The 12837-nt window shown below is 27.7% G+C and overlaps 1 protein-coding gene across 1 annotated transcript; it reads left to right on the top strand.

Annotated features, from left to right (window-relative positions):
- Nucleotides 1-3983: 3983 nt before the first annotated feature.
- LOC111036833 (acetyl-coenzyme A transporter 1-like) lies at nucleotides 3984-12798 on the top strand. The gene is made up of 9 exons (XM_022319052.1): nucleotides 3984-4316; nucleotides 4993-5119; nucleotides 7457-7616; nucleotides 7696-7850; nucleotides 10335-10525; nucleotides 10877-11061; nucleotides 11289-11409; nucleotides 12093-12308; nucleotides 12433-12798. The coding sequence occupies exons 1-9, from the start codon at nucleotides 4119-4121 to the stop codon at nucleotides 12610-12612; spliced, it is 1533 nt and encodes a 510-aa protein (XP_022174744.1). The 5' UTR covers nucleotides 3984-4118; the 3' UTR covers nucleotides 12613-12798.
- Nucleotides 12799-12837: the final 39 nt, after the last annotated feature.

The raw sequence follows: 12837 nt of genomic DNA, 5'->3' as shown, positions 1-12837 counted from the left end.
GAGTGGGTACATATACTATTATTATTATTATCCATAATAAGCAGAGTTGCATTTTTTGCACGCGGTGGCAAATAATGAAAATTCAAAATATTATGAAAATGTAAAATTGTGGACTTCAGCGTGAAGTGCAAACCCAGATTGAGGATCAATTGGGCCCAGGTAAAACAAACATTTAGTGGGTCTCTATCAACTTTACCTTTAAAAAAATTACATAATTCATTTTTACGACTTATATCTGTATCTATATTATTACATAAAATTCTTTGTACGTATGTTTGTTCGGATTCAACTCAAAATCTATAAATCGGATTTTGATGATTTTTTTTAAATACGCCTCATGACTCCAGAAGTGATATAGGCTAGTATGTTTTGTTAAGATTTTTTAATATATTTATTTACTTTTTAATAAATGTACATACTTAAGTAGTTGCGCATAATTGCAAGGGGTATTTCGGGTATTAAAGTGTTAAAATGTTGTTACTATTGCTTATAGAAGAAATATAAATATATTTAATGGAAATTGGTATTTTTTTTTTTGTTTATTGGTTGCCAGTGGTTAATCGAGCAGATATAAGCATGCATCAAATTGAATGTTTGCACATTGCCTACCAAGGTGGCTAAGTTGCACTTGAACCGCTCATCGTTGAGAAAAATGAAAAAAAAAAATGTAATGTATTATTTAGAGTAAGGATTAAGCGGGTCCGCAATCCACCACAAGTGAATTGTCTACCTGATAATATAATACTTGCATTGCATTACCTCAAGCGAGTCTCATATATAGAGTTGGCATTTTTAACGGGCAACGAAGTGCACGGGATCAGCTGGTAATTGCATAATTGTGTACTTTAATTATGGTAGGTACCCCATGCGATTACATCAAAAATACCCAATACCAATTATTACCACCTGGGTACAATAAAAGATAGTAAAAACTATCATCTATGCCGGATTATGCGTATCATAGGCATGTAATTATTCATTTATGTTATGAAGTTCACAACTCCCATTTTATATACTTCATCATATTGTTATCAATTATAAGAATATCAATTTAATATTAATTAATATTATTTGGTAATTGTTTGTGATATAAAATGAAAAACATTTTTATTTTATAATTAATTTATAATTATTTATAGTAATTTTATTTATTTTAAAATTGTTTTGAAAGCATTAAAACAAAAATATTTCAGGGATAATGATGAGCCCCCAAAATCAATAGGCTCCGGGTCCTCGGTCTCGGCCAACTTTAATTCGGGTTTGGTGGAGTGGGGCTAATTTGTTTAATCTAACATTACCACATCAAAGGTTATTAATGGTTATTGACTACTCATTAAATATTAAATTCGACTGATACTGCTGACATTGGATGAGTCTGAAAAAGATAAATATGACAAAATATGGCAATTAATCATTCCATAGGTTTTTTTGTTGATAATTAAAGTATGAATATAGTATAATACCTTTGAATGGTCTAATTAATTTTACTTTTGATATCGATATATTAATGTATAGGTATATAGGTACTACTAATAATAAAGTAAAATAAAATAAAATATTTTATTTTACCATTGATTTATATTAATATATTAAATTACCATGTTCTGGGCTAAAATAGTTATCAGACATAATTTACACACCGCAATAACTTGTGTACATAATGTTCTTGGATGGTGTATTTATAGATGTATCTGATTCTTATGTGTAGTACTAAGTGTCAATAGTAGAGGTTTTTAAATTTATTAGTATACATTTCTTTATATTTAATATTGTACTCTGTTTCCTTCTATGATTAGTGAGTTATTATTATTAGTTATTATTCAATTGGGAATAATAATATTTTGCTAAGCCAATAAAATATTCTTGTACATTTTTTCAATTTATTTCTGAACGGATGTATTTGAATATGTATTTAAAATCTAAAAATAATTGTAAAATAACTGAAATTTATTATAACAAATTTCGCTAAGGCTACTGCGCTTCTAATTTCCTGCGAAATCGTAAGTCTTTGTAAAATCTCGTTCTTTGTTATTCCAGCACTTCCCACAATCGTATTTCCTAAAAGGGAAAACTCGTGCAATCGTTCTCCACCCGAACACAGTTGCTTTTTAAAAGTATAATGATATATCCTTTAATCGATGATAAAATGATTTACAAATAAAAGGGAAAACCCGATTTTCACATAATATTAATGATTGTGTTTAAAAGAATTTTTCCAAATGATACGGGTTGTTAAAGGGTATCTTAAACATACATTTTTTTTTGTTTATCTAAATGGTTGTTATTGGTTAAATGTTATATTCCTATTATAATTCAAATAAATATGGTATACCTGTATAGAATACATGTTTTTACAAATATATTCATGAAAAAGCGGGTAAGTGGATGTCACTCTACTGTACATTAGGTGTCTAGAAGGTCGCTGTAATGGATGGTATTAAACTTGAATTCAATGATGTATCATTGTAAAAGAAAAACGATTCTGAGTGGAGAGTGAATTAGTCTAGTATATTTTATATTGTTATTACTTATTAATTATTATTAATACGGTAGCCGATAAGTTGAATTAAAATTATTCTTAAATAATCAGTGATGCTGGAAAAGTATTAATTAATATCCTTATGTAAAATTGGGCTATTTTGGAATCGAATTAAAACAAAATAACAAACGTTATTCTTTGTGTAAATATGTAATTTTTTTCAAAATTTAAACTTTTTTTATATTTATTTATTTTATTTACTTATTTTTATATTTTTTATTTATGGAAAAAACTGCTTAAGTAAAACCTTGTTTTCAACTTTCAATCTTATGTTATAAAAATTGAAAATTGTATACATTTCAAACTATAAAACCATTTTCAATTTTCAATTTGATAAAAACTGTCAAAATTTGAAATTGAAATGCTTAAAAAAAAGAATCGTGCCTATGCATTTTTAATATATTTAAACTGCTATGTAACAATTTATCAAGAGTCTTGTATCAAATTTTCATGGTTTTTGACCTAACCAATAGAATTGTTTTGACATTAATAGAAAAAAAAAACGAAAATTAAAAGTGTCCGTCAACAGCTTAAAACAAGTTAAAATATTTTGAAAATATTATCAAGTATATTTTTTGATAAAATAAACATATGGTTTAAATAAATAAATAAAAAACACACATTATTGAAAAATCAATACATTCATCGCTCCTCTCAGACTCTAAAATACAACTCTTCTCATTAGCGATGCTGGGCAGGACAACTAGTAATAGTATAAATCCTTTATGATTTTAGTTGATTCATGTCACAGTTTAATTTTTGATTTTCTCTACGTAATGTTGTGTGGACATCAAATATGTATCCCTGTATGTAGTGGTATATCTGTAAACATATTTTTTTAAATGTGTTTGTGATGGAGTTGGGAAGCAAATTATGAAATACCTTATGTTAAAACCATTACAATTCCTGCAAATGAAAAGAAAAATTAAGTATGAATTATTACTTCTTGGGAAGGGAGCAAATACCCCTGTTGTCCCTTTAATGTACTCCACTGTATGGATAACTGAGTGCCGGATAAAAAATAATCGCGTAGTAGAAGCAGAAAAATGTTGGAATTGAGACACATGTAGGGTACAACTATAAGTAGGTCGTTGTGCTTGAACTACCTGTATATTGTATACATATCAACAAAACAAATATTTAAAGCATTTCAATTAAAAAACCTCATGAAAATATAATTATTGTAGGATATATTCATAGTTTTATATTAACTTGGTTCATTTAGGCTATTTTATTCAACTTCCAATCAACTTCCAAGGACCGATAATTGTATTGAATGTAGCTGTAATTGACTCTGTCATTAAAATCTGTTTAATTAACAAATAAGTGATTTAAAAGTAATAACTATACTAAACAAATCAATTTCGAAAAAATTGTTTTGTGTTGTACAGACTACAGATTACATATGTAATAGGTCAGAAAACCATGATAAAATTAATTCCGTGTGGCCAAGAGCATGCGTTGGTGTATTTAGTATTTAATCAAAGTATGTACACTAACATCGTTTTTAATAACTATGTTCTGCTGCGACAATAGCGACATCAATCTATCTAACACCGACACACCGTAACTAAATATTATGACGAAACATACAAAAAACGAAGAAAAATCAGAATTACCAAAGGATTTAACCTGGGATAAGCCAAATCTGAAGGGAGATTGGTTAAACTTTTACTTTTTGATATTACTTTACACTTTGCAAGGCACTACTTCAGGTTTGTCCTACGCTTTTCCTATAATTCTTCAAAATACGAAATTTGTAACATATAACGACCAAGTAAGTACATTTAAATCCATACGTTTATCGATTTTTCTTAAAATTATATATATATTATGGTTAAAATAAATATAGATATAAATATAAAAATATAAATATACAATTTAGAAGTAAAATCTAAATCTTAAGTAATATAGGCACGGTAATAAAAAAAATAAAGTTCTCGTTTTGCGCAAAATAATTTTATAAGTATTAAGAATTCGATAGTACCTTATACATCCAAATTGGTTTAACGAATCTTGTCTATATTTTTAAAATATTTTAAGTTCTATACTTCATTCATTTTTAGTCTAAAAAAAAACAGGCAGTTATTTTTTTACAATAAACATTAAATATTATATATACAAATTAATTTTTTTTTTTGATAGGTAATAAATGTTTGTAGGTATAAAATTCAAATGAACAAGCTATTAAATTTATAATTTTCTTAATACTATTAAAATTTTTAGAAATATTTGTTTGATTGCAATGGTGAATGGATAACTACATTTAATTATGACGATTATAATGTAGTTGAAATTACTATAACATTATCTTATAGAAATCATGTTGTAATTTATTAATATAAACATTTTATGATATAATTATACAATGACAATTGCAATAATTTAGCTTTGATTATAGTAAGATTTTGATCATTTTTTTTCATAATAAATAATTTACATTTATGTTCTAGGCTATATTAAGTTTTGTACTATGGCCTTTCAGCTTTAAACTCTTATGGGCACCAGTGGTGGATGCATTACATTTTCGGTGGATAGGACGACGAAAATCATGGTACATTCCTATTCAATTATTAATCGGTATGTGATTGATATTTTTTAAAGGTTTTGTAAATTTTATTAACTGTGATCGGTTTTATTTCAAAATAAAAATATACCTCTTATGAGGAAGTTACACGGACATTTGTTGTCTCTGTCTAACAAGTGCGCTATACCAAATTTGACGCTCAGCAGATCACGTTTAGCTTTGTTAGCTTAAAAAGAGTGCACTGATATTTTATACAATTTAAAGGTACGATTATTATCTAAGGCATCTCATAGGCCCTTTATTATATTTTGAGTATTTTAAGATGTGCAAACAATTTACACATTTTAAATACTCATAACTCGCTTTAATATAAAAATATAATAAAAAGCTTCAAAGTTCCTTCAGATAATATTCGTACCTTTAAATTTTACAACCGGTCAATTCACTCAATTTTTGAAACTGAATGAGCTAAATGTGATCTGCTGAGCGCCAAATTTTCTATGTTACGCACTTGTAAGACGGAGGCAACAAATGTCTGTGTAACGTCCTTTTAATATAAGAGAATATTCTCTCTTAAGTTCAATAGTGTAAATTAATAACATAACAACGCATAATAACTGAAAATCAAGTAATGCGTTTCGCAAAAATTTTTTTTAATCATTTATCGCTTCTTATAAATTAACTTACCGGATGTTACGCTTGTGTATGACATGTATGACAGAGTCAATACTTGCGGATATTATACAACGGTTTTTTTACGAGGGCGCTACACAGACATCATTTGCTGTCTCCATCTTACAAGTGTATCTACGCTCAGAAGATCACGTTTAGCTTCGTCAATTTATAAATGAGAGTGAATCGACCTATTATGAAGCTTGACGGTAAGAATATTATCTGTGTTTTTTTTTTGTTTTTAAATCTGGTTTTTGTAAGATAATTCAGTTTTTAAGACAGTTATGACCATTTTTCAATTTTTCCTATAGGATCATAAAAAACCACATACAAATAGGAATAACGTTGTTGCCATTAAAGTTTCATAATGGGTCGATTCACTCGAATTTTTAAACAAACTAAGCTAAAAGTGATCTGCTGAGTGAAAATTTGTTATGTTATGTACTTGTAAGACAGAGACGAAAACGATGTCCGTGTAACCTTCCTCTTATAGGACACTAGTCATGAATTTGTCGTCGTTGTCTTACAAATGTACGACCATTACCGTAGTTAGGGGGAGGGGGGCTTAAGGGTTTAAGCCTCCTCCTCCTTCCCTGAAATATTGAACTTGCTATACCTGGTAGTACCCTAACCCCTAGATATAAAATATTGTAGCCCCTCCCAAAAAAAATCCTGGCTTAGATACTGCGTATGACATTCTAAATTTTCGTTCACTAGTCTTAATAGTGTGTTCGCTGTTTTGATATTAGAGTGAATTTACCTATTATAAAACTTTTAGGTAAAACAATTACCTGTGCTTTGCTTATGCTTTAGCTTTTATTCGATATTTTAAGCAAAATATTTCACATACCCATAACACAGATAATATTTTTACCTAAAGTTTGATAATAAGTCAATTTATTCTAATGTCGAAACTAACAGCACACTATTAACATTAGTGAATGAAAATTTGGTATGCCATACGTCGTGTGTATAAGACGGAAACAATAAATCCACGGGTCTTGAGGAAATTATTCTAAAATAGTATGAGTATTTTGCCAGTCATCCAAATGTGAACTAATATTTTTTTATCAATCAGTTAGTGAGCCATTACTGTGAATGGTGAATGTGAGCATTTATAAGAAATAAACTAAAAATTAAAAATGTTGAGAATTTTTGTGGCAACAGCTTATATGCACAGTTTCAAAAAAAGGTAGGAATGCAGAAATGGTCCCCAACATCAGAAGATCATGTTTTCCTGTTTGGTGTTTTTTTGAATATTAATATTAAGAGTGTATGTGTGTGAAGTATACGTGGGACCGACAATTTTTCTATGCAATTAACAGAAGAACTACTTGTTCTATCCTTAAAAATTACGAGCAAAAGAAATAGACGCCCTGATTAGTCAAACATTTTCCCAAAAACTTTTTTCTCTTCAATTTTTTTTTCAAACGGGTGCCATACAAATTCTGAAAATTAATTTTAAAATTGTCTTTGTGTAGGGGGGGGGGAAGGCTGGCTAAATTATTGTTTATGCAATCGGTAATTAATAATAGGACTTAATTTGGAATAATATGACTATTTTAATTAACTGCTATAGGTAAACGTATACATTATACCTACTAATATATTAAGTAATATCTTACTTATATATTTTTTATTACTAAGTAATATTTTACTACTCTCAAATACATTAGTTGTTAAAATAATATATACATAATATTATACATACTGAACAGGGGTACTCTTTCTTATTTTCGGCGATAATATCGATGACTGGTTACCTGAGTCAGGAAAACCAAATCTCAACTCGATCGTGTGTGTATTGTTCCTTATTAATTTTTTGGCTGCTACCCAGGACATAGTAGTTGACAGTTGGGCATTGAGTTTGTTGAAAAAGTAAGTATAAAGCTAAGACATTTTAATATTACGATTTTACAAATTACTATAATAACCATGGCTTTAAAATGTTTTATAGAAATAATGTGAGTTATTCATCCACGTGTAATAGCACAGGTATGGCATTCGGATTGTATATTGGTTCCGTTTGTCCGGTTCTTCTTTCATCTGAATACTTCTGTAACAAATATTTACGATTCACCCCGCAAGAAGGAGGATTATTAAGCATTAAAAGTGGGTAAAAAATATTGTTTAAGATTTTGACGGTCTTAGTGAAAATATTTCATGCATACAATTAAATAGACATTGTAGGTATACATCAAGTGTGTATAATATTTTATAATATTGTAAAAACAAATGTAACTTTATTAAATTATTCGATTATAATATTTGAATTGTTAGGCATATTTCACAATAGATTTTTGGTTATAATATCAACTACTTTTGAGGAACCTCAATTAAAACTTTTATTTCTTGGATAAAAAATTGAATTCTTCATAATTTATAATTTGCATAATTTTTATGTAATTTTGACAATTATTTAATCTTTAATATGATTTTATGACACTATATTATCTGAACGTATGAAGAACAATGTATTAAATTCCCAAGTTTTTTGAACGGGCAAAGATTTTTTTTGGTTATTTATGTTTTTTTAAATCTGTAATAGCTCAAAAAAGGTAAAAATATTTTGTGAACATTTAAAGTATCTATAGGTAATTTGTTTTTGAGTTACTACTATAGAAAAACTAAATCGTTTGTCGAAAAATGGTTATGCTTAAAAATTTCTATTTCTCTTGATTTTTTTTTTTTGTTTACCCTGACGATTTTGAAAATTACTTGGCGTCTTGTACTTTTGACTCCCCAAAGTATCAACTAAATCTACTTTCTTACCAGAAAAGATGCTGAAGTAAAAATTCAATGCATTTAAAAAAAAAACAAAACGTGAAATCAATAAATTCATTGTGCTCTTCAGAATCTAAATATTTTTTTATAGTACTATTGTATATATTATTTATTTATTTATAAGTGATAAAAAAAAAATACATAACAACACCAGAAATAATTCAACTTTGAACTTATATAGTTATATGCAGAAACAGAACTGTATCTCTAAATTATAGAAAAGTATAGTACCTATAAAATAACTAGGGACTTCTTTTCTTTTGCTGTATAGTAGATTTCGAGTGTATCTCTACTAGGTATCTTGTAATTTAGTAGGTCACTGTAATAATGTGTTAAATTTGAATTCAATGATAAATAATTGCATAAAAGAAACAAATAAGAGCAGGGATTCCCCTACTGGGGCAGTAATTAATAATAGTGTTTCGATTTTCTAATTCAACATCTTTCCTGATAGGAAAGTAAATCCAGTTGTTACTTTTCTTTTGAGGGGGGGGGGGGGAGTCAAAGTAAAAAATGTTCTATAGTGTTTAAAAGCGTTAGGAATCAACAAAAAAAAAAATTGTTGGGTAAAAAGCTTGAAAATTTAATTCTAGGTTCCTTATTCCCACGTTGATACAATAATCATTTAAAATTAGATAAAATATAAAGATACGATTTGGTTTTATAAGCACTTAATGTTCATATGTTTACAACATTATCTAATTGAAAATAGAAAAATTAATTTGTAGTTAAAAATGTATTGATTTTAATGAATGTATTGAATTATCAATTTTTATAGTTAAGGATGATTGAAAATTGAAAATATGTTTTCTCCTAATTATTTTATTCTGTTACCAACAAATTTAAAAATTATATTTTATACACAGACCTACTCGACACCCAATGCACAGCAAAGTGGTACCCATTTTCCGAGGTATACTTGACACTTTCTGTAGAGCAATCTACTTCCTGGGTATTTTTGTTTGAATATCCAATTAATTCATCAAAATTTGAAATTGAAATGTACATAAACAAAATTTTTGCGGGTATATATTTTAAGGCTATGGGATTTATGCAAGAGAAACTTATGGAGAAATCTTTTAATTTATTTTCAAGCCATAAGTGTTAAAATTAAAAGTCTTCAAATTCCAATGATTTCGTGATTATTACAAAATATTGAGTCATAATTTGAATTTTATACTTAAAAACAAAAACAATATATTCTTGACAGGTATTTAATAAAATTATTCTCGCAAGAACCACTTGTATAAAAACCTGTATTAAACTGACAAGCGTTTTTTTTACTAAACAAATACACATTTTATCAAGCATAGAGTTGAAAATATTAAACCAGTTTAAAATTTCTCATTTTTATAAATATCACATAGAGATCCAAAATATTTTATTAAAAATTCGCTAATATATATAAAGACAATTCAGTCTCAATTATTCATTTCTGAAATACATCAAAAAAATAATATCGTTTTTGTGATAAATTGGTTTAGTGTAAATATTCCCATTTTTTTTGTTTTGTCTAATAATTTTTTTAAGTTCATGGAACTTTACTATTAACTACCCAAAGTATAACACCCAATTTGCTACCAGAAACTACCTTCAAAGTGGAAGGTCGATTTTTACTTCTCCACTCGATGACAGACCTAAAAAAACTTATTATAATACACTATACATTCAATACAATATCCTCAAATGGTTCGATCAATATTAGTTTTTTAGTGCATTCATTTATCAATCGTTTATACTAAAAGACCACTAATCTAAGAAAATTATAAATTAAAATTTTATTTTTAATTTAAATTTATTTTTGTTTCACAGGTTTTTTATTATTTTGGGGCTTTGTGTTTTTGTTTGTCACATTCTTAGTCATATTTAAAAAAGAAAGAAACAAAGAATTGGAAGAAGACGACCACCTTAAGATTAATATTATTCAAAGTTATGAGCTGTTGTGGGATATTTTTAAAATCAAGCACATGAAATTATTGTTAATGGCTATTCTGACGTCTATGGTAAATAATATATTTACACAATTTCTTAGTGAAAAACTAGAAATCGTACCATTCTTTCGAGCCAAATATCATATTAAACTTATTATTATACATATAATATTACAATTGACGTTTTTCGATATTTATTAGTTATTTTTAAATTGATCTATTTACGTAGACATTTAAATATTTAATTTGATATCGTTTTTCTATGTTAAAAACAACAAAATAGAATTATACAACAAAAGATGGAATTCAGTAATAATAAACAGTGAACAATAGTTATTTCATTATTATATGTTGTATAACTATTCTTTCCAATTATTTCAACCACTTTATAACTTCGCATCGTTGCCCTATAAAATGTTTTAGATTGGATTGTCTACATCAGAATCTGTCACAAATCTGAAGCTTATCGACGCAGGTGTATCAAAAGATGACATTATGATAATAACTACAGCCATGTTTATTCTAAAAATATGTCTACCAATTTTCGTAACCAAATACACAACGGGCCCGAAACCGATAACTTTATATCTAAAACTGATGCCAGCCAGGTATAGAAAACGCAAGTGTTTCAATTTTAAAAACTCAGCTAAAATAGTATAGTTTTTGATAATAATACATTTTTGACTAGTTATTCTTTACCATTATATTACTTAGCATTTTTATCGCCATTAAATTAAATTTTTTCTATTCACACATTTCGAGGTCATCTAGAAAGTAATTCAAAGTAATTACAAGTAAAGTATACGATTCTCATGAGAAATTAATAATGTTTCAGATTGCTGTGGAGTATTATTTTTGCTGTCCTAATTTATTACACTCCTCGTATAATTCAAAATAATGAAACTGTGCCAACGTATTATTATTTAGCTATGGGACTTGCATTCGCAGTAAACAGGGTACGTTGGCAATTTTATTTTAAACTGATATATATTTTGAGTTTTGAAATATTTTTTTTCATTAAATCAAAGAGAAGAATTTAAAGAGTATGTTTTATGTTTATAATTTATTGAAGAAGAGATATTTTTAAAAGAATAACATTTTTGAGAGGTTTGTAAAAAATACAATAAACATTCGGGCTAAATTATGGTCTTGCGAGAACCAAAAGTACACTCGCTAATCTAAGCATGATTCTATCACTTACGCTTGTATAGATTGTTTTATAAGAGAAAAAAAAAAGATATATGATGATATAATTTCATCGGTATAGTCGAGAAGTGGTGGTTTGTTGAAGTGCGTGTCGTTGATTTCTATGCATGCTCGTTTCTCACACAAACATTCAAATAGGCAGATAAACAGGAAAAACTTTAACATAAATTTAATATGAACAGTTAAAATTTAAATTTACCAAATCCTAGACCTATTAAAATGTTTGTGTCACTGCCTTACGAATACGTATTTAATCAATTAAAACAAGTTAGGCAGGTAATTAAACTGCCCAAACATGTATTAATTGATGCCTACATATCATTAATATCTATAAGGAATTGAAAATGTAGACAAAAACTTTGCAGTATTTTATTTATTTATCTACCGAAATATGATGCGTCAAGGTCGCCGTTCTAATTTTATTTTATTTTAGATACTGGCCCAAATCATGGTAACGTGTATGGTAGCTTTTTTCTCACGGATTAGTGACATTCGGTTCGGAGGCATGTACATGACGTTGTTGAATACAGTCCGCAGCATTGGATGGGTAATACCAAATACGTCGTTTCTTAAAATGGTCGACATGTTAACGTTTAGTTCGTGTTCAAATGATGTCCAAAATAGTTGCTCTACGTCAGATTTAGAAAATGTAAGACTTAAGTTTGGGTTGTACCAACTGCAATTTAATTTAAACCTTAAATAAATTGCAATATAGTGTTTACTAATATTGTACATATTTAATTACAGCAAACTATTGTTTTTAATTTGTGTAGATATGCAATATAAACAATGGCAATTGTGAGGCGATTGTGGATGGCTATTATGTAGAGGTAATCATATGTCTGGTTGTTGGATTTATATGGTTTGCCGTTTACAAGAGTCATCTTAAATTTTTCGAATCAAAGGATCGTTCTCATTGGTTAATAAATCTGAACCGACCTGGGGACATTTAAGTTTCTTTCACTACATATATATATATATATATATATATATATATAACGGATATCTATGTACATATTATATTATATGATATATAAAAATGCGATTTCATGTTAATAGTACACTATACTTATAGTGTTCATGAACACTTATTATTTCTAAAAAGAAAACGTAATAAAAAGTTAAAATGGCTTTTAAAATAATGAGTGTTAATTGATAAAAAAAAATCACTTGAAACA

This window comes from Myzus persicae, unplaced genomic scaffold (genome assembly GCF_001856785.1).
Source record: "Myzus persicae strain clone G006 unplaced genomic scaffold, MPER_G0061.0, whole genome shotgun sequence".
In the NCBI taxonomy this organism is placed as follows: Eukaryota; Metazoa; Arthropoda; class Insecta; order Hemiptera; family Aphididae; genus Myzus; species Myzus persicae.
Note: the sequence above shows the minus strand (reverse complement) of the source record. Positions and strands in the feature narration are given on the sequence as shown.